We start from the raw sequence: 26,384 nt of genomic DNA on the forward strand, positions 1-26,384 counted from the left end.
CGGACATTTGTTTTCCTCTCCCCAGGAAAAATGAACGCAACCGTGTGGTGTCTGTCACAAGTCTAGCTTCTTCCTCCCACACCCTGCATTCACTCACACGGCTGGGCTGGCTGCAGATGGCTCAAGTTATCCTTCGAGGAGGGAAGTAGATTTCTGCATTGCTCGAAGCTTCCTTGTGGAGCCTGCCCGCTCCTGGGAGCTGGGGATGGGCACCATGATGCACTCTTCCTTTCTGTTTCTGTCATTGGGCTTCCATCGATACCCAGAAGGCACTGGCTGGGAGCGGGATTCCACCCGCTGTGGGGCTGCTGTAGGCACTAGAGTTTTAATGAATGGGCTCAACTATAAATGACCTTCAAAAAGCCATGATCAGTCATTTTGGAAGTTTTCTGAACTTTCAGGTCATGGGTGCCTGGAGGAAGAATTTACCTCCCTTGGAAAAAACAAAGAGTCTCATAGAAGCCGGTCAGCCTTGAATGCATCACAGGACGAGTCTGCCACCGCTTAATAAGACTTGCATTGTGTGCCTGGTGAAATGTGGAGGAGGGGGTCTCTTCCTCGACGAGCTTGTACTTTGGGAAGTTTGTAGATTCTTAGCAGGCCCTTCCCATTGGCAGGAAGAGCGTTGTTTAGACGAAGTAAGGGGTCCAAAACAAACCGAAAACCTTCATTTTAATAAAACATGATCTTCATGTACGTCTCAATTTGCAGTGGGAGTAGATCCCAGCAAACCCATCCTAATCTGTAAACATGGTGAAAATCCACTTCACACATCTGGGCTAGCAGCACAGCGTTTTGCAGCGGAAGGGATTTGTGCACCGCTACACACATGCAGAGGCACACACACGTGCATGCACAGAGTTGAGGCTCCCTCTGCTGCCTGGCCTCACAAGAGAATATCCTATCACCGGCCTGGAAGAAGACCAAACCTCAAAATTCCAAGTATGCTTTCTACCATAAGGTCACAAAAAAAATCCTAATAGAAATCCCCACAAGCCAGGGACTCCTGTGCAATGTCTCCAGCTCCTACAGAACTGCATCTTTTGGATTATTTTGGGAGCTCTTTTCCTATTTTTATATGTGTGGTGTGTTGGTATGGATGCATCCATGTTTTGCACATGTGTGCATGCCTGAGGTTTCCTCATTCATTCATCACACTCTTACATACTGAAGCTGAACCCAGAGCTAGGGAAGACGGCCAGTCTGCTCTGGACAGCTCGCTCCCACCTCTGCCTCCAGCGTGCTGGGATTACAGCTGGCTGCCACGCCCAGCCCAACCTTATGTGGGTACTGGATCTGAACTGTGATCTTCGCACTTGAACAGCAAGTGCTTTACCCAAGGAGCAGCCTCTGCCCGGGGACCTTTGGAGCCAGTCACCATCTTGCCCGCTGTTTGGGCACTGACTCTCCTCTCTGTGGGTGGCTGCTGAGCTATTTTTATAGAGGAGCTGAGCTTGGAGAGCTCACTGTCTTGCCTGAGGTTACATGGTTAATACTTGGCAGAGCAAGATTTTAAACCTAGATCATTCACATATTGTGGACAGACCTTGGAAACCCATTTTCCCTCTACAACGGAGACCAGGAGAATACAATGTGTGGCCCAAATCCAGTCCATGCCTGCTTTTATATGGCTTACAATCTAAGAATGCTGCTTGTGTTTCCAAGTAGTGAAAAAAAATTACAGAAAAATTTCCTATGTGATTATTGTATGAAATTTAAAAATTTCAAAGATTTATTTTTTCCTATGTAAAAGTACTTTGCCTACATTCCTATAAATGCATACAATTAATTGTGTGTGTGTGTGTGTGTGTGTGTGTGTGTGTACAGTGTCCTTGGAGACCAGATCCTGGAACTGGACTTTGACAGTTGTGAACTGCCGTGTAGATACTGGAACTGAACAAGACCTCTCAAAGAGCAGCAGGGACTGTCAACTGCTAAGCCATTGCTCCAGCCCCTAGACCTCAAATTTCAATGCTCATGTATCAGCATTCATGAGAACCCAGCTGTACCTAGGCATTCTGTGTTGTGTTGTGACCGCATCCACATCTCAGCAGCAGAATGGAGTGGAGACAGACCACGTGGTCTGAGAGCCATAGCCTAGCAGCATGTAGACCATCCCAGAAGAAGGTCACTGCCAAAACTGTGTCCTATGTCACCACCATCCCTGGGGAGACCTCATGGTTTTAAAGTTCATATATCAGTAGATTGTCTAACCTGTCGTCTCAAAACTGGCCCAGCAATAGATATCCAAATAGTTCTCTTGGCCGCAGAGACCACTGAAGTTATCCCCATAGTAAAACACACGTCAGAAGCAGGAATGGAATGACCTGGACATGTACTAGTCGCATGTAGGTGCCCAGGGCTCTCAAGCGTGGGCAAGGTCAGACTCATCAATAATGAACCCGGAGCGTGAAACTAGTTTTTCACGAAGAAAATTTTTTTAAAAGTGTGAAACAATTTTTACTTGCAGCTTTGTTCTTTTTAAATTTTGTGATATCACAAGGCAAGAAGCTTAGACTTGTTAGTGATAAGGGGACAGTGCCTGTTATCAAGGTCACTCTGTTTTACTCCCCACAAAAGAGAGAAAGCGGGCAGCACCAACTATGGCAGTCCAGAAAGAATGGACCTTCCTCCTCTTTTCCCCTCTGCACATTTCTTCATCCGCCCCCCCCCCCCCACCCAGCAACAAAGCTATAAATCACTGGTTGCTTTTGTTTTTTAAGACAGGGTCTTTCTATGTAGGCCAGGCTGACCTTGAAAGGTTGATCTTCCTGCCTCTAGCTCCTGAGTGCTACAACTGTTAAGGGTGCATTATCTAAGTCTTCAGGCCCCTGGGCAGATGGTTTAGTTGGTAAAGTGCACTCTGTGAAAGTGTGAAGACCTGAGTTCAGTAGGATCCATGTAAAACTCTGGGTGTGGTGACAACTCTGGTCCCTCAGATTTGGAATGGATGGAAGCGATCATGGGCCAGCCAGCCCAGCAGAACCAATGAGAACCTGGCACTCCAGCTTTCAAAAGATGTGGTGGTGGGACTGAGGCTGGGCTGGAGGCGTGGCCCACTGTTGAGAGCACTGACTGCTCCTCCAGGGGAACTGGGTTCAATTCCCAGCACCTACACGGTGGCTCATAACCATCTATAACTCTGGTTCTGGGTTATTTGATGCCCTCTTCTGTTCTCTGAAGACACCAGACACACAGCTGGTGCATACCCATAAAGGGAAAGCACTCATATGTATAAAGCAAAAGGAAGAGGTAAGAAAGACACCAACATTAATGCCTGTCTTCCACATGCACACACATGCACCCTCACACACATGTGCACACATCCAGATGAACATATGCATAGCACACATACACAAACACACAAAGTACCCTATTGATTTTAAAACAAGGCCTTATAATAATGAGTGTGAACAGTGAATATAATCAAATTACACTGAACTAGACACCTGGAAGTAGTTAAGATGTTAAACATTATCGGATGCATATTTTATTACAAAACAATTAATTTTGAAAAAAATTGAGTAAGGTTTTAGAAAAATATTTTATATAAAATTTTATTAGCAAAACAGCAACAAAAATTGCCAGACAAGGAGCTTTTAACTATTTGAAGCTTTATTGCTAAAAGTTGAGTGTGTGTGTGTGTGTGTGTATGTATGTGTGTGTGATGTGATTTGTGTGTGGTATATGTATATGCGATATGCACATTTTCAAGAAAATACCCTACTCTACCAATTCAATGCCCTCTACAATTGTTTTCAGGGGATCCAGGAAAGGGGAAATCATTTGGAATGTAAACAAAGAATATAGAAAATAAAAATATTTATAAAAAAAAAGAAATTGTTTCAAGAATTCTCAATCTTAGAATGCAAAACACCAAGCACTTTTGCAGCAGCAAAGGAAGTGGAAATAAATATGCCTGAGAACATGTTATAACTCCCGTATCTCCTGTTGGATATGCCAGAAAAGAATATGTGTACCCGAGAGCATCTATTAAGAGTCCCCTGCTGCGCATGTGCAGAGGCTGTTGCAAGCTCGAGGAAGGGCGTCAGTCTTAAAGAAGGGCAAAACCACCATGGAAACCTACGGCTGAAAAGGAACAGGCAGGTGTGCCGACCTCAGTGAACATCCTCTCCAATCCAGAGGCTGTAAAATTAAAGCGGAGCGTGAATATGGCCAAACATCTTTCTCTAAACCTATTTGCTAATGTTTTTCAAAGATTAATAAGATAAAATCCCTCAGCATGTGTTTTGAGTTGCTTGCTAATTTTCACTGGCTCCTCAGGGCAGGGGTGGTGCGCGGGCTCCTGAGGCTCTACTGTTTGGAATGTATTCAGAGGCGAGGATCACAGCTGCTTGCCTACGGCCTGGGCCTGGCAGTGATGGGGTCAACGCTCTACTCGACCATCAGCAACACTGGGCTTCTTAAGGGAAGCTGATGACAAAGGAACAGCATGCTCCTTGTCCTCTGTGTCTACAGCAATACAGTAACCGCGGACCAACAATGGAGCTCTAGTATGAAACAGCATGAAGTGCAGTAGGTGGCAACTCAATCAAATGGCCATTGTCATAGCTGCTTCATCTAAGCCTTGTGTACCCAGTCGTCATACATGCACGCACGCATGCACGCACACACCTAAGTATGCACGCACGCACGCACGGATGCATGCATGCACGCACGAACGGATGCACGCACGCACGCACGCACTGATGCACACGCGCACGGATGCACGCACGAATGCACGTAAGTATGCATGCACGAACACACTATGGTCATCTTAGAATTTACGGGCTTTCAAGATAAAACTCTAAAACTAACATTGTAAGCACAGATGCCAGGCATGCGTTGCCAAGTTGTAAGAGGGGAGAACTTGTGCCTAGCACAGGCTCTCTTTAGAGTAGGTGTACAAATGGATGACTCCTAAGCAAACTGCCACTCCTAGAAGGGAAGTCAGTCTGAGATTTAAAAATAGAATGACTGGGCTGGAGAGATGGCTCAGCAATTAAGAGCACTGACTGTTCTTCAGGAGGTCCTGAGCTCAAATCCCAGCAACCACATGGTGGCTCACAACCATCCATAACAAGACCCGACACCCTCTGCTGGAGTGTCTGAAGACAGCTACAGTGTACTTACATATAATAAATAAATAAATCTTTAAAAAAATAGAACGACTACCTTAACGAGTTGCTGCTACCAAAGATTCTGGGACATTTACATAAAACGTTGCAGTCTCAGTTTCCTTTGGTTTGGAAACAATGGACTTCTGTGTCCAAATGAAGACTTGAGTGGAGTTGTGCTGGAAACAGGTATCCTGAAAGGCAGCAACAGCCTGTCTCCGTGGTGCCAGAACCACAGGGAATCTAGGCCTTCCTTCCTCAATCTGTGTGACTTCCAAATTATTGTAGCAACTGGAACCTTTTCTCCTAACATGAGTCTAACATAGAGTCCACTAATGTAATAGAAGAGTGTGTCAGCTCTAAGAGGAGAGGACTCAGCCTCCACATGGTGTAGCTGCAGAGTTTGTGTTCTAAGAACCATGGTTTGGCTCATCCTATGTTCTTTTTTTTTTTTTTTTTTTTTTTTAAAGATTCATTTATTTATTTTATTTATGTGAGTACATTGCTGCTGTCTTCAGACACACCAGAAGAGGGCATCAGATTCCATTATAGATGGTTTTGAGCCACCATGTGGTTGCTGGGAATTGAACTCAGGACCTCTGGGAGAGCATCCAGTGCTCTTATCCACTGAGCCATCTCTCCAGCCCCCTCATCCTATGTTCTGTATGGGAGCTTGTGTGAGAATGGCACCTATAGGCTTGTGTGTTTCAGTGCCTGGTCCCCAGTTGTAGGAACTATATGGGAAGCATTAGGAGGTGTGGCCTTGTTGGAGAGGTTGTTTTTGAGGTTTTAAAAAGACTCATTTCCCATGCCTCCCTCTTTGCCTCCTGGTTGTGGACCAAGATCTGAGCTCTTAGCTGTTCTTCGCTGCACCTAACTCTAATCTTCTGAAACTGTAAGCCAAACTAAATCCTTTCACTTATAAGTTAGGTGCCTTGGTCATGGTGTTGTTATCACGGCAATAGAAAATGAACTTAGGTACTCTACCATATAAAAATACTGTAATTACTTTTACAGGTTCAGGCATGTATACAGCACGCCAGACCGCTTTCACGACTTCCTCCCAAATCTCTCGCTCATGATCACATCTATTCTTTCTGTTTGTGTCCCACTGAGAACAACCAGGGCCATCTGTGTGGCCATGGGATTGGGACTATTTATGGAGCCTGGTGGGCCCAGCAGTGGGTACACGACGAAAAACAGTGATTCCCCCTCTCCCAGAATCTATCAATAGTTAATAGTTTAGAGGTTAAGGGGAGGGCCCGGTGAGCCCTTGCTTGACTGGTTATTAATAGCGTTGGTCTCATGTGGTCCCAGTTTAGGTAACCACAGCCATTGTAAGTTAATGAGAACAATGGTTGTAAGAAGCCTACAGAATAGCAATCCATATTATTTATTTTTTGGCTCTTACATATTTTCTACTCTCCTATTATTTTCCCAGAAGACAATGTAGGGTCATTCATATGTACACAGGGTAAGAAGGTTCATGTTGTGGATCAAGCAGGGCCCTGCGTGCTCTGTTACTTCCAAGACTTGTATGAGGATAGATCTAGCACAGGTGAGCTCCCAGAAGCTCTGAGGCCTGAGGATGGCCATCAGGGTAATGTAATGATAACTGCAGTTGGTAGAAGCTGACAGAAACCCCAGTTGCCCAGACAAGGCATTGAGTGTCAGGTTGAATCTGGGGGAAGAGACAGAGAAGGGAAAGTAAATCTGAGTTTGAAGACGAGAGAAATGGAGTCTGATAGTCTCTTTTTAAAAGTGCAGAGGTCATCCTCACACTCGGGTATCCTGCTGACCTCAGTTCTACTGAACTTGGCAATAGATGCTAGAAGTCTCATTGTGAGACGCAGGGATTGCCTGCATTACAAGGACATAGGAGCTACTGGAAATACAGAACCGTGACCAGTGATGGAGCTCTGTTGGTAGCGTGCTTGCATACCACGCATGAAGCCCTGGGTTCAATCCTCACCGAGATATAACGTGGGCATGCTAGTGCAAGCCTGTACTCCCAGCTCTTGGGAGGTGGAGGCAGGAGGATCATAAGATGAGGATGGTCCTGCTGAGGGAGCTGTTTCAGCTGGTAGGGTGCTTGCTATATAAGCATAGCATAGGCTGGGAATGGGAGTGAGGATGGCAGAAGAGGGCAGGGCTGGGGGACTTATTGGTCAGTCTGTTTAGACGAACTGGTAAGCTCCAGGTTTAGTGACAGACCTTGCATTTTAAAAAAAAAAAGACAGTGATGGAGAAGGATGCTCAACATCCATATATAGGTCACCTAAGCACGTGTGTATACACCCTCCTTCCCACACTCACACATGAGATGGTTCTCAGCTACATAAGGGAGTCTAAAGCCAACTGCAAGGCTATGTGAGATCCTGCCTCAAAAGCAAAAACTGCCCAGGAAGGAGGTGTCATGAGCCATATCTCTGGCCCACAGCGTCAGCATTTTTTAAAAAGATTTATTTATTTATGATATGTAAGTACACTGTAGCTGTCTTCAAACACACCAGAAGAGGGAGTCAGATCTCATTACAGATGGTAAAGTGAGCCACCATGTAGTTGCTGGGATTTGAACTCAGGACCTTCGGAAGAGCAGTCAGTGCTCTTAACGGCTGAGTCATCTCTCCAGCCCCCTGTATCCGCATTTTTAACAGTAGGCCCTATGCATCTTTCCTTCATAAGCGCCCCAAATGCTCTTACGCAGGAAACGTGCGTGAGTCACAATTTCCAGTCTCCTTGGTGCTCTCCCTTGGGGCTCCACAAGAGCGGCCGGAGAGCTCTACATCTGAGCCAGCCCTCGGAGATTCTGACCTAATAAGTCGGAGGCATTCCCAGGTGGTGTGCAGGGAGGGAGGTTTATAGCTCACAACTACTGCCAGGGGCACGGGCAGACACACCTGTGAACACCTGCTTGCACACCTGGAACAGCTGTGGTGGGTGAGAACTTAGGACTGGCATCTTAGGGATATATCTCTGTCTCTCACTTGTGGCATGCAGGGGGGTGGGTGGGGCTGGACGGAGAACAGAGGTGATGAGAGCCCTGACCAGAATTTAGCATCTTCTGAAGCTGCCCGCAGAGGCCTTTCAAGCTAGCAGCCACAGGACCTGTCCACGGTATCTGTTTCCAGCTCTGAAATAAACATACACAGGAGAGTCTGAAGCTAAACAACACTAGAAACTCCATTGCCAGAGGGTTCCTCTTGCATTTGTCTAACACATAAACTATTTTTTATTGTAACAAATCAAATAAAAAAGGGGGGGAGGTATTCTAATTGTCCCTTAGTGAGCCGTTTGTATTCTTCTGTTAGTTTTGTTAACCACCCAGGAGGCAAGGAAGTCAAACTCTCTGAGCAGTGGTCTGTCAAAACACTGTTCTTGTGAAGTCTGAAGTCTTAAAATATGTTGGATGCCTTTACCGAGTATATTCTTAAGATAAAATTGATCCAGGCACATTTTATCTACAGTAAAATGCTTCTACTGAAATGTACAGCTTGATGAGTTTTGACAGATGTTTGCTGCCTGTAAACACGTAACCATGCCACAATTAGAACATTTTCATCACACTTCAACAGTCTGTTATGTCTTTGCAGTCAATCCCCTGGGCCCAGCTGTGGCCCCAGCCAACCATGGATCTGAGACTTGACATTCTGCATTAGACTGTTCTGGAATTTGATGCAAATAGACTCAAACTGTGTGTACTTTTGCTGCTGTCTTTTTTTTTTTTTTAAATCAACTTGGAAAATGAGTATAAATCCCTGGGTGTTTGTTGTGGATGGCAATTAGTGGGTGGGCGAAAGGGAGGGCGGAGGAGCAAGGTGGCGGCACCACAGTGGCTGCCCTAGGTCCCTGCCTGCGGGAGAGGGTGGGGGAGGTGGCTTCCGCTAAGGGCTCAGCCCAGCTTCTGTCCCAGGGACACATGCAGGACTTGAGGCAGAGTTCATCCTGCAGAGGCAGTAGCAGGCCACAGAGATGATGCCGGTCGGCCAGCAAGAAGAGCAGGAAGGAGCTGGTGGCCGCTCCTGAGGGGCATTCTCCTGAAGATGTCTGACTGGGATTGGCCCAGGTCCAGGAGGCCCTGGCTTGGGCGTTGGCTCAGAATGTCCCTGAAGCTCCAGAGGGTAAGCTGAGGCCCAAAGAAGAGAGGTGATGTCTTTTCTTCCAACCACTCGTTCCTCAGCTCCCCCCCCCCGCCCCGCCCCCATGTCCGATAGCTCCATGCAGTATCGGTCCTGAACGTCATAGTGGCTGGGGCTGGGGGCCACGTGCTGTATCACAGTGCCAATGCAGGACTGAAGCCTCACATAGCCTTCTGCATCGGATACCGTATATTTGGCAGGTGCTGTACACAGAACTCGGAAGCGAAGCACAGTTCTCGTGGAGTTGTAGAGGGTCAACAGCTGCTGGGGTCCACTTCTTTGGTCCTCATTGAATACGAGACCCGGGGAAAAGACCAGCACCAGGACAACGGGTCCTGAGGAAGGAGGGGAGGCCCAGGACCCCCTGCCCAGGCACCCTGCCCCCCCCCATCCACAAGCTCCTGGTCCTGGGGCACCCCGCGGAGCATGCAGGTTCTGCGCGGTCAGACATCCGAGGGAGGACAAGAGGGTCTTAGATTTTAGGGCTAGTGGCGCGAGGGACAAAAAGAGGACAGGGTGAGATCATGAGCAGAGCGAGGCTTGATACCACCACTGCCTTGGAACCCCGCTAGATGTGGATCCTGCAGACCTGGGTCCCAAACGTTTTCCCTTGCCAGCTGGACACCAGGTTCCTATAGGCCCCGCCCCAACCCCCCTGGTGTCTTGTTTCTTTTGCTCAGCACAACGGTTTTAAAGCTCCACAGATAAGCATGAAGTAGTAATGAGTTTTCATGGCATCCGTTGCCTCGTGCGCATCACAGCTGAGTATGCAAGCCTGCAGGATCCTACTCGAGAAGGAAGCAGCCTTCTGGAGAGCCAAGCGGGCTACTGCAAAAGGAATGGGAAGTGAGATGGTGGCTTCTTTCCACAGTGACGAAACGCGAGTTCTCACTGAGCCAGAGGATTGCTTAAACAATGTGCTCAGTGGGGGCGGAAATGAAACGTAGGAGGGGTCAAAGGCACGCATGCCCGGCTTGCGATTTTTAATATCTGTGACAGTTTAAAACTCTAACCCCATAGTCTTTCCTTTAAGCGATGGAGCTCAAGGAGATTTAATAATTCGAGGTTCGACACTAACTCACAGTGGCTTCTGTCTTGCTTGCTCCATAAAGGGAAGAACAGTTGTCCCCAGGGAGGTCACAGTTAAACCAAAACCCACAGAATGAATAAGACTCCGTAGGACACGGTTGGTGAGGAACTTGCATATATAACAACCCACAGGTGAAGGCATGTGGCCCATTCAAAGAACCGTAGAGAGCATGTCTTACATCTATATGGATGGTCAATAGTAAATTTGATGGCCTATGGCTTAGGCATGAAATAAGAGGGGGATATCTAGGAGGCAGAAAGAATTCTGGGATAGAGCCATGAACCAGAAGATTCCCCCACACCCTGCCCCAACTCCCTGGAAGATGTGACAAGACGGATGCATGGTACTGAGCACAAGGAACCAGCCAGGTGGCAGGATGTAGGTTCAATATTTTATCTAGTCCTAGAAGAGCCTAGCTACATGACCAAGATATTTATAAATATATTTTGAATTTGAGTCTTTTTTCTGAGAGCATGGGATTGGAAGAAAGAACCAGACCTAACTTCTACAAAGGACTCTGGAGAGATTACACATCTCTACCTTCATCCAAATACAACTGTACACACACACACACACACACACACATATATATATATATATATATATATATATATATATATGCTTCCAGTTAGCTCAGGCATAGTGTAATAGGAATCAATTCATACTGACGTGGCAGGGCTAGGATAAGTGTGTGTCATGTTCTAGTCCTGTGCAGTGTTTAACTATGACCTTTATATATAATATTGCTCCATGGGAAGAGATCCTCAGATCCGGTAAGTGGACTCAAGATAGTCCCTACGTTAGAGAAGATCTGTAGCCTTATTTTTGTGGTTTTATTACAGCGGGACAGATGAGTGACGGCTGAAGATCCAGAGTTGTATTTCCATAGGTAAAACCTTTCTTCATTCAAGTCCCGAGTTAATATTCATTTGACACTTTTTTGAGCCAAAGAATCCAGTCTTATCTGGCTGGGAAATTTGAGCTCGTCCAGATCACGCGGAGCAGCTGCCCTTGGCAGGCTGACGGATGGGCATGGAGCCGCCCTGCCTGCTCCGTTTTCATATAAATGTTAAAGATGACGAGTTAATCCCCGCTGTGACTGATGTCTGCAGCAGCTTCCAACACCGAGGACCACAGTCAAAAAATAAAAAAGCAATAACTATCTGATATCCCAGAAACCAACAGCACTCCTAATATTTTGAGCGCTTCCTTGACACGGAAGATCTGATGGAAAACCCAGGGAGAAATGCTGAGCACGAGGCTTTGAGTTTTATCTACAGACTCGGGAAGAAGTGGCTTTAGCACAAGTAAATAGACTGCATCAGGAGCTTAAGGGACGAAATGGAAACGGCTCAGTGAGGCAGCACGGGGGCAGATTGGGGCACATCTGAAAGCCATTGTATAGGGACAGGTTAGTCCTGACGACAGAAACACAGTCAGCGATGCCTGACAGACTGTCTCACTGCTGTGACATTCGTGGCAAGAGCCGCTGGACATGTGTGACCTCTGAGCCCTTGAGATAAATGCAGGTGTTTCAATTAAGAATCTATTTTGAATCTTTTGATCTTAGCTAAAGTCACCAATGGCTGGGGACTGCTATGTTCTTGATGGCATCTGTGGTGCGCTGAATATGCTTCCTCCAGGGAACTGGCACAATTAGGAGGTGTGACCTTGTTGGAGGAAGTGTGTCACTGTGTGGGTGGGCTTTGAGACTCTCCTTGTAGCTACACAGGAGCCAGTTTTCTCCTGTTTGCCTTTGGAACAAGACGTAGAACTCTCAGCTCCTCCAGTATAGTGCCTGCCTGGACACTGGCGTGCTTCCTGTCATGATGACAATGGACTGAACCTCAGAATCTGTAAGCCATCCCCTATTAAATGTCGTTTATTATAAGAGTTGCCTTGGTCATGGTATCTCTTTACAGCAATGGGAACCCTAACTAAGACAGCATCTAAAGCCACAAATTAAAGAACATCGCTCTTTAATAAAACCACAAGCTTCTAGCAAGTCCTGGTTAGTTTTTATGGTCAGCTTGACATAATCACAAGTCACCTGGGAAGAGAGTCTCATTTCAGACATCATTGCTCAGATCAGACTGGCCTGTCGCCCATGTTTGTAAAGAATTACCTTGATTAATAATTGATGTAGGAGGGTCCCAGCACCACCCGACCACCACCCCTAGGCAGGTGGGCCTGGGCTATATCAAAAAAGCTAGCTAAATTTGAGTCAGGGGGAGTGAGCCAGTAAGTTGTATTGCATGTAAGATGCCAGTTTCATTCCCGCATGGTCTCTGCTTCAGTTCTTGCTTCCAGGTTCCTGCTTTGAGCTCTTGCCCCTATTTCCCTCAGTGATAGATAGTTATTAGGACATATAAATGCCAATAAACCCCTTGCTTCCCCCCTTTGGGCCACAGAGGGAAAGGAAAATGGTAAGATGTGATCTGACGGACACCAGGGTAGAGACAGCATCCGTGGTCACTTCTGTTTTTTGTTTTGTTAATATCTTAGGAAAGAGGGATTAAAAATTAACAGCAAAAAAGAATAATTTCAGCAAAGATTTTTGTAGTTATTGCACACACACTTAGGCTTATGTTTGATAAATGACATTTCTGGGGGGTCATTGCATGACTTAGATGAATTGCTTTCAACAAACCCCCCTTTGTTCTCTTTAAAACCTGAAGTTGGAAAACAACAACAGAGGTCTTCTCAGAGCAAGCACAAGAATCTGAGCCTTTTATTTTTATTTAATTTTAATTAATGTTAGTGGCCAGCTAGAGGAGAGGCCAAGTCCGTTCTTGGACCTTGGCAGAGAGGCTGTGTGAAGTTTTAGTCTTTGGTGCTCAGGCCTTTTATGACATAAAACTTGATTATTTTTCTGATTACACAAATGATTCACGTTTGTGATAGAAAGCCCGAAAAACTCAAGGAGTTATGTATTTAAAAAATAGCATTTTCTGTAATTCTTTTAAGAGAAAATCACTGTCACTGAGCTGTTGGCCTACACCAATAGTTTACTACATGACAGGTTGAGGCAGGAAGACCTTGAGTTTGAGGCTGGTCTAGGTTACATATCGAGACGCTGTCTCAAAATCACAACCAAAAATCTCTCTTAAAATCAAGGCCAAGTCTTTCAAAACCAAGAACAATGAGAGAATCAGTGTTGATACTTTTTTTGTCATATTTCCTTTATGGACATATGATTATTAGTGATTCTGGAGCGCAGCTTTAAATCGTGTTTCTATTACTGAATATCCTATGCTGACAATTCTTCAGTGTGCATCATTTTAACTCTAAGCAAACAATTTAGGACGTAAAATAAATTGGACCACATCTCACCCTTGACTCTATTAAAAAGAAAACAATGTGACATCCCCTGTCCCCCAAAAGAAACTACTTACTCTCCTGTATACAGACAAGAACCCAAAGCTCCCTGGACATCTCAATAGGGAAAAATAAATAGGTTCAGCACAGATGGGCGGCTGACTTTGCACAGTGCAATTAGGTGACAGTAATTCTTTGCTATTTTTCTTTTCTTTTTTAAAAATGATTTATGTATATGAGTACACTGTTACTATCTTCAGACACACCAGAAGAGGGATGGGATCCCATTACAGATGGTTGTGAGCCACCATGTGGTTGCTGGGAATTGAACTCAGGACCTCTTGAAGAATAATCAGTGTGCTTAACCGCTGAGCCATCTCTCCAGCCCCCTCTTTGCTATTTTTTCAAAGACACACTTGAATAAGTCTGCCGAAGGTCTTCCAATGATCTCTGGCAGGTACTCTGGTTCACCTCTTGGCATCTGGGTAGCTGTGAACAGGCACCAGCTGATGTCACCCTACTCTCTCTCTCTCTCTTTCTCTCTCTCTCTCTCTCTCACACACACACACACACACACACACACACACACGTGCGCACACGTGCGTACACACACACACACACACACACACACGCATGAGTATCATCTGAACTAGCAGAGTAAGTCTTATGAACGCAGACTCAGCTTTTCTCTGGGCCAAGCTCATCTCTCTGCTGCTCGGATGAGCCTCCTGGCAGGAAGACCTCTCTAAACAAAGATGGGAGGTCATCTTGGGCAAAAGATGACAAGCCTGGTGAGTGACAGTGCCAAAGATCAGAATCTCAGCCCATTGAGCCTGGCCCACTGTGGAGATGATATCCTTTGAAATTAGGGAAACTGAGACCCAGAGGCATTGCAAGCCTCATGCAGGGTCAAATAAGTAGTGTGGTAACGTGAGCGTGGAAATGTCACGACACAGGCCAGCTTGCAGGCTGCAGTTCTTTCTTCTCCACTGGCTGTGTTCAAGGTCGGGCCACTTGGCTGAGAGTCTCGGAACCCGCCTGACGAGCGGCCGTCTGGAGGCTTCTATCCAGATGATGCTCAGAAAGAAAAGGTCCTTTCAAAAGCCCACAATGGCGCTTCACTGCCGGCTATTCAGGGAATAGCTTGGCTCATGCAAAGAGCTCTGCTTCTTTTCACAAAGCTGACCTGATCTTGTGTTGCAGGCCAGCCCTGCCTACCGGACTCACCAAGACTTTTCCAAGGGAAGGGCAGGCCTGGGCTGGCCACCTCGTAGGGGAATACAAGATTAGACCATGCTTAGGCCCAGATGATTTATGGTTAGGCTTTCTACAACCTTGGTCTTCACACCATCCTTCAAAGCTCTCACGTTAATGTGGTAGTTTCGGTGCTGAAAACTATGAACAATCCGTGGGCAGCTGGCGCCTGCAGGAAGGATGGACTGAATGAGAGGTGGTGAGACGCTTGGTAGCAGGGGCCAGCGAGATGGCTCAGCAGGTAAAGGTGCCTACCGCAAAGCTGACATCCTGAGTTTGATCTCGGGACCTCAGATGCGAGAATGAGAAAACCAACTTGTACCAGGCTGTCTCTCAAACTCCATGTGGTCATTCTCCTGTCCCATCCTGTCAGAACCAGAGTCAGAATTTGTGCTTTAGCAAGACTCTTCTGCTGAATCCTCTACACAACAGAGTCAGAAATAGAGATAGGTTGGAATTAAATTCTACTTTCAACAACTGTAATTCATGTAGCCAGGATCAGGCTCATATATGGGCGTTTCCAAATGCTACCCCCAGGAGGTTATGATGCAGGTGGTGTGTGGACAACCCTCCTGTCTTAACTGAAGATGCTCTGACCCGGCGTAACCTCTGCTTTTAGAGCCTGAAGCCCCAGGAAGCTCTTTACAGTTAGAGATAGGGAATGAGTCCTGGTGAGAGACTAGGAAGGCCTTGGGCCAGGTCATTCAGGGGTCAGCAGGCACAGTAGGATAGACAGTTCTCTCCAGTCCTTCACCAGTCTCTTACAGTACCCGTCAGCTCTTCACTCACAGCTCAGCAGTGCTAACAGCCCTCTGTGTGTTTGCTTTTGTTTTTAGTGAAAGGCTATCAAAACACAGCACTCGCTGTTTGTGCTTGCTAACGATAATTCTGATTAGATCCATTCTGTCAGCTGACTCCCAGGCAGCCAGGGCCGACAGCAATCTCCTTATTTAATCAGGGTCTGGTAGGTCCATTTTCCAGTTACAAGCAATCATTTGGGCTTTCTTTCTCTCCTCCGAGTGTGAGCTTGCTTGAATTTGGTCATCTTCGGCAGTTGCACACACATGAAAGACAGATTATCTTGTCATCCTGTTTACCCCCACCCCTTGCTGGAGAGAGAGCACAATGACACGTGTCTCTGGATTCCCAGGCTGCTGGCTGAGCTGTAGAAGATGAGTGGCAGATCTCACTCGGGGCTATGAGGCAAGCTCTGGAGATGGACAGTCCTGCTGGCCTTCGCTGGGCTGGCCAGGGTGACTTCTTCCCAGTCAGTGTCTGAATGACAAATTGACCTCCTACTCAGAAGCCCAACAGGATGGATGATTGTCCCAGGCTTTTGTCTAAAACATGGGTGCTAAGATGGAGAGGGCCTGTTACCTGTGTCTGCCGCACTGGGACACCAAGGCAGTATTTGCAGTCTGAAGCAGAGAATGCCTACGTGCTGTAGCCCCATCTTAAGCCATTGGGTCTAAAGTTTAAACACATCCCTTCACTGCTCTGCATCTTAATTTGCTTTTAATCTCTATTATAAATGAGTCAGAGTGAAGTTTTAGTCCTAATATATGAATGGTTAAATTGTGGTTCTGAAATAAGGGTGGTACGTACCAAGGCTATATGAAATCCTTAGCAACACAGGTATATCATACTTAATCTATTCTTCCAAAATTAAAAAAAAATTCAAGCGTTTATCATGTACCAGGCACAGGGACAATTCAGGCATACATCTTATTTACTACGTGCCCTCACAGAAATGACAACACCAAGGGAGAGACAGAGACAAATACAATATGTTTGCTCTGAGGAGACCTAAAGAATCATTAGGATGATGAAAGGCCCTTGGAGCCAGGAAAGGGGAAAGGAGGGTTGTTTACTGAGTGCTAACTACTGTAAATTAATTTCCTGAGTTAATAGCTAACATTTCTTAAGTACTTAATGCGTGCCTAATCTGTTTAATTTTTTATGGTTCCATTACATGTACTCATGCAACCACACTCGAGACCCAAAAACCAAGTGTCTCGTTCAAGGGTGCAACATGTCAAGTGAAGGTTTGGGACTGAGTCCTGGCGTTGAGTCTTACGCTGCCTGTGGTGATGCTGAGTTCTCCTACCCTTGTGAGGTCCTGAGTCCACGTGCCAGATGCTCACTCGCTCCATTCCAGTGCAACCAGGTGAGCCCTCGCACAGAAGACTGTGGCTGTCCACGGTAGATGCATGGAAGGGAAGACCGGGTGAGGCTCCAGGTTGCACACTGTGGAATTCCAAGCACTACTCCAGAACTACCACACTGATGCTGAGGGACTTCTGGGAACGCTGCTCTTCTGAGGGAAACTGATGACCAAATGTTGCCCTTTGGCTTCTAACTGCATTACACTCTGAAGAACACATGACCAGCATTTGAAGGCAAATTCATCCTCTAGGGCTGAATTACTCATTATTGCATATTTTCCAGACTGTAAGTTTCCACCAAACTTATCTCCCTTACACAAAACATAACATCTGAACAATTTGCTTTGGACATATAGAGCAGTTGGACTAAAGTTTTAAGTACAGTTATTTTTGAAAAATGAGATGGCTCAGTGGGTAAAGGCGTCCGCCAACCAAGCCAGATTTCTCAATCCTGGGACCGTGTGGTGGAAGGAGAGAACTGATTCCCACAGTGGTCCTCGACTCTCCTCATGTACATGCACATGTGTGGAGCTGCACATGCATGAGCAGATGCACACCTAAACAAACACGCCCCCTCCCCAAACAACAAATAAACGTAAGAAAATACTAATTCAAATGTGTTGATTTAGTACTATGCTAGCTGATTGCAATACGGACTTTGCACCCTTAGACATAGTCAGGTATTCTAGCAATATCAATGAACACAAAGTGTCATCAGTGCCAATTCATCTCACAATCCTGGACACGCTAAGCAGTTGAGCCTGGTGCCATATGATTGATGTAGGTTTTAAAAATTATTTTAGTCTTTGGCCAGCATCGCTTTCCACCTGTCCACAAGCATGGAGATTATTTTTGCAAACCTCTTCAAGGGCCTTTTTGACAAAAAAGAAATGCGCATTCTCATGGTGGGCCTGGATGCTGCAGGGAAGACAATAATTCTATACAGACTGAAGCTGGGCGGAATTGTGACCACCGTTGCCACCACTGGTCTCAATGTGGAGACTGTTGAATACAAGAATATCAGCTTCATCGTGTGGGATGTGGTTGGCTAGGACAAGATCCAGCTGCTACTACTTCCCGAGTGCCCAAGGTTTGATCTTCGTTGTGGCCAGCAATGATGGAGTGCGTGTGAAGGAGGCCCGTGAAGAGCTCATGGAGATGCTCGCTGAATACAAGCAGCTCCGAGATGCCCTTCTCTTGGTGATGCTGGAATCACAGAGCTGAGGCTGGACCCTCTGCGCCACAGGAACTGGTCCACTCAGGCCACCTGTGTCACCAGCAGGGACCCCTCCCCCTCACTTCCTCTTCTCCGCCCTCAGCTTTCCTCTGCTATGGCAAGCGTGCGACTCTGTGGTCCTGAACACTTGAACACACAGAATGGAGACTGTGCCTGGTGTAGGTTTTGCAGTTAATGACCTGAATGCTAGTTATCAGATCACCTGTTTCCCTGTGGGAACGGGAGAGAAGGTAACAAACAGAGCGCCATCCGCTGCAAGGGCACAGTACAGCCCCCGTGACTCGCCTGCCTTTGGGTCACCTGCATTCCATATTTTGTTCTTGTCCTTGTGTTCACACAGTCAGTCACCTAGGGGTGGTCTGGGAGCCATTGTGGGGTGCAGGGCCTGGCTTGAACTTAGTGTGTGGCCAGGACCAATGGCTGCCGGCCTGCATACCCAGCTTACTCTTGGGCCCACGTGGACACGCTGGCAGGAGGCCTGGGTCTCACCAGCAGGAGTGCGTGCAAGGCAGGAGGGCTGGTCCATTACAGACCCACATCCTGGAGCACCCCCATCTCCACGTGTGAAGTAGCTTCCTCCCTCAGCCTGCAAGGGTCCGATTTGCCACCGAAAGCAACCTCTACTTATTTTTTCATTTTTATTTTGATAAATGCTGAAGAAGCTGGAGCTGTTAAACTTATCTTGGGGAAACCTCAGAACTGGTGTATTTGGTGTCGTGGAACCTCTTACTGCTTTTAATACACAGTAATAAAACAATTATTTTATTCTATGTGTATTTTCCCTGCATATGAATCTGTGCACCATGCATGCCCAGTGTCCACAAAAGCCAGAAGAGGTTGCTGAATTTCCTGGAACTGGAGCTACAGACAGCTGTGAGCTCACACGAAGGTGCTGAGAACCAAAGTGTAGACCTCTGGAAGAGCGGTCGGTGCTCTGAACCCCTGAGCCACCTCTCCAGGCCCTGTTGCTGCTGTTTTGGGCTCTATGGAGCCCTGACTGGCCTGGAACTGTCCGTGTAGATAAGTTAGACCAGAACTGCAGCAGTTCCGAGCATGCTGTCAGAGTGCTGTGGTAACAGTCACGCATCACCATGCTTGGCCATCATACAATCATTAAACTCAGAAACATTCACTGTATCTAATCCTGTCATGTATAGGCTTGGGTATGTGTAAACAAGCAAACACATAATTTCACATAATTATTTTAAAGCTACTTATTACTACCCCGCTTATTATTCCTGTCACTAAAATTGACAAAGTGTAAGTGTGAGAAGAAAACAAAGATTAAGTTGAAGAAATATAAACTTTGAGGGGAAAACCTAATATTGTCACTTCCACAGTTAACAATTCCCAGTTAGGATAAAAAAAAAAAAATCACAGTTTTTTTTCTCCCAGGCCCCTGGAGAAACTAACTCATCGTAGAATACTGGCTGGTTCAGGGCCTGGTGGCGAGGCTGGGACTGCAGGGCAGCTCCTGGCACTACCGGGCGCTCCAGCTCCTGGGGCCTTTCCTCAACACTATCAAGACAACTGAGAGGTTTTTGATAGCGGAGAAAGGCTTTCTCTCCTTGCTGCCCCCTCAGCTGTGCCCCACAATAGCCTTTATGCTCCTGCGCATAAAGAAGAACTTCACACTCAGCCCTGTCCATCTTCCTATCCATCAGCAAAACCGACAGTGTGAGTGGCCCTCAGAGCTCATCTTCTGGTGGCCCTCGGGGACCTTGCTCCTGTCCACCTACCTGGGCAAGGCCCGGATGGGAACTGAACACCGGGGCTTAGCAGCAGTTCTTTCCGGTCATCTTTTTTTTTTTCCAGTGTCCTTGACATTTTCTGAGATTAGCCTTATCAACTGTTTCCAGTATTTAAACGCTCTGGAGTTGTTTGTACAACCTTTTACTCTCGAGGGTGGTTATTTACACTCAGCTGTCTTTATACAGAACAAAAACTAGCAAACCCACCGGTCGGCGCCTTTCAGTATCTTTCTGTATTGAGTCCTACGACAGTCTCCAAGAGGTTTCTAGGAACCCAGTGTGGAAGAAAATAAGACCACCGACCTATTCTTTAACCAACAATGTGAAAGACATGTCAACTGCGTTCGAAGTAAACTGTTTAGTGTATATTTCATGGTGTAATTAGACACCATGAACTAAACTCCTAAAGGTAACATCAGCTCGCTGACATCTTTTTTAAATAGATATAGATGCAGCATGTATATAACTAATATCACACACACACACACACACACACACACACACACACTCACACACACTTTGTTTCTTTAACACCTAGTAATTTGCTGACCCTGGGAGGGAAACGCTACCACTCCTACTCCTAGCTACCAGCTAGTTAATACATGAGGTGGCAAATTGTTTACTTGTGAGTCGTTCACACACTGCCAATATATGACCCCAGCCAATTCAGAGCCCTCAGCCAACCACCTCCCACATTAGGTCATTTGACCAAAGACCGCAAGGCATGGTAACAGATAAAATAGCCTGTGGCCTCAAGCCCGCTGAATTCCTTCAAGCGAGTGATTCTACCCCGTGCCTGTTTCTCAGCTCCTTCTAGCTCCTTCCTGACCTGCTGCATCTCCACATAGCTGGGCTTAGCTCTTAGCGTGGAGATACGTGACTATAACAGTGCCTTTTCAGCGGTCGTTCACCCCAGCTGTCGACGTCAGGTACCCAAATCATGATAAAACACGCTTGCAAACGTACAGTCAAAGAAAGAAGGGAGAGAGTAGAGCAGACACCCTGACTTTGTATTTTGGTCACTACTCAAGAAGGCTTGGATGAAACTTACTTTGTCAACTGTCTTTAGCAAAACTATAATTTAACTCTTTCAAGGGGGAAAACCCCATGATTTTAATATAGAGCAGTGAATTGTGCTGGGTGGGAAGGTTCTCATCAGTGCCCCTGGAGATGGCTGTGAGGCAAGCATCCACATGAAAGTGAGCTGGTTATAAAGGTTCAGAGGGTCTTTCATTTCCCAAGCACATACTAAAGGCAACAGTAAAGAGGACTTATAATGGAAATAAACGCCGGGGATAGAGGGATAGCACGGTGGTTAAGAGCACCTATTGTTCTTCCAGAGGCCTCAGGTTCCATTCCCAGCACCCACACGGTAGCTCACAACCATCTGTACCTCAGTTCCAGGGCATTTGAGACTCCCTTCTGGCCTTAACAGGTACTGCATGCACAAATATACGTGCAGGCAAAACAGACACATCATAAAATAAAAATAAATAAATCTCTTTTAAAAATAATAAAAACAGACTTCACTCATAATAAAGTGGTGTAATAGAGAGATCAGACTTGGATACCCCATGATGGCTTCACTCCAGGGGATTTAGTGTGAAGAGCGAAGTCACACGACGTGAAACTCCTCCTCAGGGCTTCCTTCCCTCTGTGTCATAAGACATTTGATTTAGCTTTGTGTGCCCAGCAGCCAACATACAGTGGGTGTGAAATGTTCGTTTACTGAGGAAATAAATGTTTCTAGCCACCACTGACTAATAGTGATAGATTAAAGAAGTGCTTCTAAGAAGTTTAAAAAATGATTTCAGAGTTGAGCATTGAAGCTGCTTCCCTGGCCCAAACCATTATATAGGAATAATGTCATCACATCATGTCTTCTCCTGGAGAGCACCTCAAGTCACCTATCTGGTTGCAGTGGATGTTTTGACACACCCCGGACCTTTGCTGACTGTGGAACCCTGACCATTTCTGCAGCTCCTCCTACCCCGAGCTAACTAATAGAGGGATGTGCTGTAGTTCTCCCTGCCCAGTGTCGACACGCTGCAGAGTCGCTTACCAAGGGCTCCAGCTCCTTGCGGTCTATGAGGTTCATCTCTGTGACGAAGTAATAGAAGTGTTTGTAGCAGGTGTTGACGTGAGCCTCCGCACCCATGACAATGACGCGGTCAAAGTGATGGATGTAGACGTGGACGAAGACCCGAAAAAGGCGGCACAGGATCTTCTTGCAGATCTGGAGGAAGTTCTTTGGGAAGGGAACACCTAGAGGAACAAGACCAAAAAGGCGTGAGACCACTAAGAAGGACTTTTCCTCTTACCTCTGAAATAAGAAACATGGCGGCAGGGGAATGCTGTGGCTGGGGGTGGGGTGGGGGGAGGACTGGAACTCTTTATTGCACAGGACCCAGGGGGTAAAGGACTGCAGCAGATTGAAGAGCTGTGTGTCCCTTCCAGGTCTAAGTGGGCCGTGGCTGGACTCCAGCCAGCAGTGTACAGGGGGGATGGAGGCGCAGGGTTATCAGAACTTCGGATTTCTCAAGGTAATTTCAGAGATCTGGGGTTTTGTGCAAACGTTTACGAAAAGGTCAACAATTAATTTGAGGATCTGGAAAAATTCCTGCTGCTAAAACAAAACATTAGACTCAACCCACAAACCTTCCCCTTTGCAAATTTTGATTGAGAGCTCTCCCCCCCCCCACCTCCCCAACCCGGCAGTGCTCTCTCCAAGGTGGGCAAATTCAGACTCCATGTGCACCACTCATTTCGGGCCATCTCTAAGAGGCGGTAGGTGTTGAGGGGCTATGTTTCATGACAGAGAAAGGGCAGGTGGCTGGAAGAGTCACTTAGATCTCCCCTCTGATGACCACAGTTTCCAGCTGGCTTGAAACAGCAAACCCACTTTCCCTCTCACTCTGAAAAGCTACTTAATCCTCTTGCTATTTACCGTGCCTTTAATCGGAAGTCAGTTGTAATGGATTTCAAAGTAAAACAGTCTTTGTTTGAATTCCTGTTCGGCCCCTTCCCCTGCTGTATGACCAGGGCCAGTTGTTTAACCTTTGGACTCTCAGCTGTAAAGTAGGGGTGGGAGCAAGGCTTTCCGTGCAGGGTGGGGAGGGTATCACAATGTCTAAGATCTTCCTATAGTGTCTAGAATGTAGCGTTAGGTCATAAATGGAGCTGACCCATCTCTCTGCACAGCAAGGTCAGCAGTATCCAGCCATGGTTAAAAGGAAAATTTGCTTGTACAGAAGAGACACACAACAACAGCTTCCAGTTCACTGTAGAGTGGTGTCATGGGCATACCCCAGGTCCTCAGAAGCCTGGGGTTTTGCTGTTCTTAGCTCCACAGGGACCCGGGGTAGGTATGGGGAATCTCCTGATATCCTCTTCTCTCCGGAGCAGAATAGGAGAGATGGACTCTGCCTGACAGGTCCCTGCACGGACAGCAGCTTTTCTCAAAAGTTAAAGTCAACACACTCTACAGACTCAGGGAGAATGTGGGCGCAGCATAGTGGCCTAATGATAGGGCAACAGATGCCGGGATCTAGGGAGGAGGTAAACTTGTGGATAGAAAGGGTGGGGCAGCCACTTCCGTTTTGGGCTTTCCCTGGGAAGAAGGGGCCACTGAACCACCAATAAATGTTGAGAGAGGGTGCATAATCTTCCAAAAAGCACGAGTAGACTATATATGTGACAAGACTCCCTCTAAGACAAGTGAGATGAGCCACAGAAGGTAGAATAGGGCATCGTTACAACTTGACTGTGAGGTAGTTTTATTATTCCCGTTTCACAGGTGAGTAACACAGAGGCTCTGAACTGTAGGCTATAGTTTCACACAGCAGAGCTGGGATTTCAAGCAAATCAGCCAAAATCCTAAAATTCAAAGTACAGGTACCTTTGCAGTTTGACTAGCCTTTGGGCCTGGGTTAGAGACACCATTCAGCTGCTCAGCATAATGACGTATCGGAAGTTACTCTTTAATTGCACAGGGACATAAACAAGCAAATGGAGGGTGAAATGGCAGGAAAATAATACACAACAACAACAACAACAATAAAAAACCATCCACATAGCCGGGCGGTGATGGTGGCGGTGCACGCCTGTAATCCCAGCACTCTGGGAGGCAGAGGCAGGCGGATTTCCGAGTTTGAGGCCATCCTGGTCTACTGAGTGAGTTCCAGGACAGCCAGGGCTACACAGAGAAACCCTGTGTGTGTGTGTGTGGGGGAATCCACAGCATCAGATGTGCTCCTAGGAACAGGTCAATTACCTGATACTTAGCTGCCAACGTGGAGAAAAGCACTTTTCCTGCCCAGGACCTCTCACTGTGTTTTAGAGCCAGTGCCACACACTTTTAAGTGGACTAGCTGAATGAATCTAGAACAGGCCTTACATGATGGGGGGGGGGGGGTTGTGTGCTTGTTTGGTTGGTTGGTTTTTGTGTTTTCAAGACAGGGTTTCTCTATGTAATCCTGGCTGTCCTGGAACTCACTCTGTAAACCAGGCTGGTTTCAAACTCAGAAATCTGCCTGCCTCTGCCTCCCAAGTGCTGGGATTAAAGGTGTGCACCACCACCACCCTGCTACATTATCATTTTTATTTTGAAGATGAATCAACAAATGCAAGTAGCTACCCCCACATAACCCAGTAGACAAACAGATGGATCTGGAGTTCCCCACTCTGATTCTGAAGCTAGGCGCAGCCAGGATGCTGGGGCCCTGCAACACTGACCTAAGGCAGTCTAGTCTGCAGGCCTCCAGCAACAAGTTTTGTCTTTTCAGTGTCTTCACCTTTTCCTTCCTTGGGATCTGGACCAGAGGAAGATCCCCATTAACAGTCAAGGTAATATAGATCCTGGAAGTGATATTCTTCTTGTCCGTGCATCTCAAACCCCACATGCTAACTTAAGAAGTAGAGTCTGGGCCTAGATGATCCACAAGGATGCTAATCTAAGTCCAGCAGGTAGGACCCCACTCTCAGACTCTCTTGGTTTTAGCTGCAATGTCAGGTCAGACTTCCACCATTTCTTTTCTTCACGTAATTTATTCTTCAAAAGCAGAAGAGATAAACTGTTCAAGCTGAGCCGAGCTCAGTGTGTAACACAGCGGGCACTTTCAGCCCAGCCCTGCAAGCCAAGGAGAAGCTGGGAGCTCAGTGACCCTGGAATTCTCCGGAGTCCTCAGCTAGGCTAAAGATGAAGTCTTGTCTCAGTGTGGGACTGAGAATACGAAAACCAGCAATTTGGGAAAGCCAAATTTGATTATGATGGCTTTAGAGCCATTGGGTAGCTTGGACATTAGGTTAGCCCATTGCTCTTTCTCTTCTGTCTTTTAGATGGTCAGGTTAGTGTATAGGTTTTTAATAAGCTTCCTTTAGCAGTGGAAATGAAAAGGAAGAGATGTTAAGGGCTCATAGGACCATCCCATTGGTAGATTCTGAAAGTTTGCATCTTGTACGCATTAAGTATTTGATTCCAAAGGGGAGGAAAATCTGAGTGGGACTTGATATGTGCATCTATAATACCGTTTAATCCCAGTGATATCCTGAGCAGTGGTGGTGGTGGTGGTGGTGGTGGTGGTGGTGGTTGTCGCCTTCTCCTTCTCCTTCTTCTCTACCATCATTTTAGCTTTTAAAATAGTTTATCAGGATCTTAGCCCAGTACAGAATCTACTCCAAGCCACGTAGCTCAAAAGACATAGATATTTGGCTCTAGAGCCTATAATCTCCTCCTGTTACTGGATGCTACATAGTGGCAGGGCACTGATACTAAGACAAACTCTTGATTCTCTTATGTTACTTTTAGAAAGACTTAGAAAAATGTCTGCTTGAGAGAGAGAGAGAGAGAGAGAGAGAGAGAGAGAGAGAATATGTCTATCACACACAATGTAACATATATTTTTGTTTTGTTTTGTTTTGTTTTAAGATTTGCCTATTTATATGAGTACACACTGTAGCTGTCTTCAGACACGCCAGAAGAGGGCATCAGATCTCATTACTGATGGCTGTGAGCCACCAATTGGTTGCTGGGAATTGAACTTGGGACCTCCGGAGCAAGAGTCAGTGTTCTTAACTCCTGAGCCATCTATCTCTTCCATAAGCTTCTTACATGTATGCCTTGCACTGAGATAAGTTCTATGAACAGAGGCAACCTTTCACACTTTAGTTCTACTTTTAAAAAATTACCTGGGACCATTGGAGGAGGGAACATATCCTCAATCAAAATAATGGAGAAAGGGCAGCAGTCTTATTTCGGTAATATGCGAACCCAGCACCTCCTGGCTGGGAATGAGGGAAAGCTCACAGCAGAAAT

At 46.5% G+C, this 26,384-nt stretch overlaps 1 protein-coding gene and 2 pseudogenes across 1 annotated transcript in view; 1 reads left to right on the forward strand and 2 right to left on the reverse strand.

Annotated features, from left to right (window-relative positions):
- Nucleotides 1–26,384, reverse strand: part of Mob3b (MOB kinase activator 3B) — a 196,514-nt gene that overhangs the window by 13,520 nt on the left and 156,610 nt on the right. Inside the window, exon 3 of the mRNA XM_052176231.1 lies at nt 22,134–22,336. Within this exon, the coding sequence (XP_052032191.1) occupies nt 22,134–22,336 (203 nt within the window). The remainder of the gene's footprint in view (nt 1–22,133; nt 22,337–26,384) is intronic.
- On the reverse strand, nt 9,010–9,684 carry LOC127679719 (motile sperm domain-containing protein 3-like; annotated as a pseudogene).
- LOC127680636 (ADP-ribosylation factor 1-like) lies at nt 17,894–18,928 on the forward strand (annotated as a pseudogene).

Source organism: Apodemus sylvaticus, chromosome 3, assembly GCF_947179515.1.
Source record: "Apodemus sylvaticus chromosome 3, mApoSyl1.1, whole genome shotgun sequence".
Classification (NCBI taxonomy): domain Eukaryota; kingdom Metazoa; phylum Chordata; class Mammalia; order Rodentia; family Muridae; genus Apodemus; species Apodemus sylvaticus.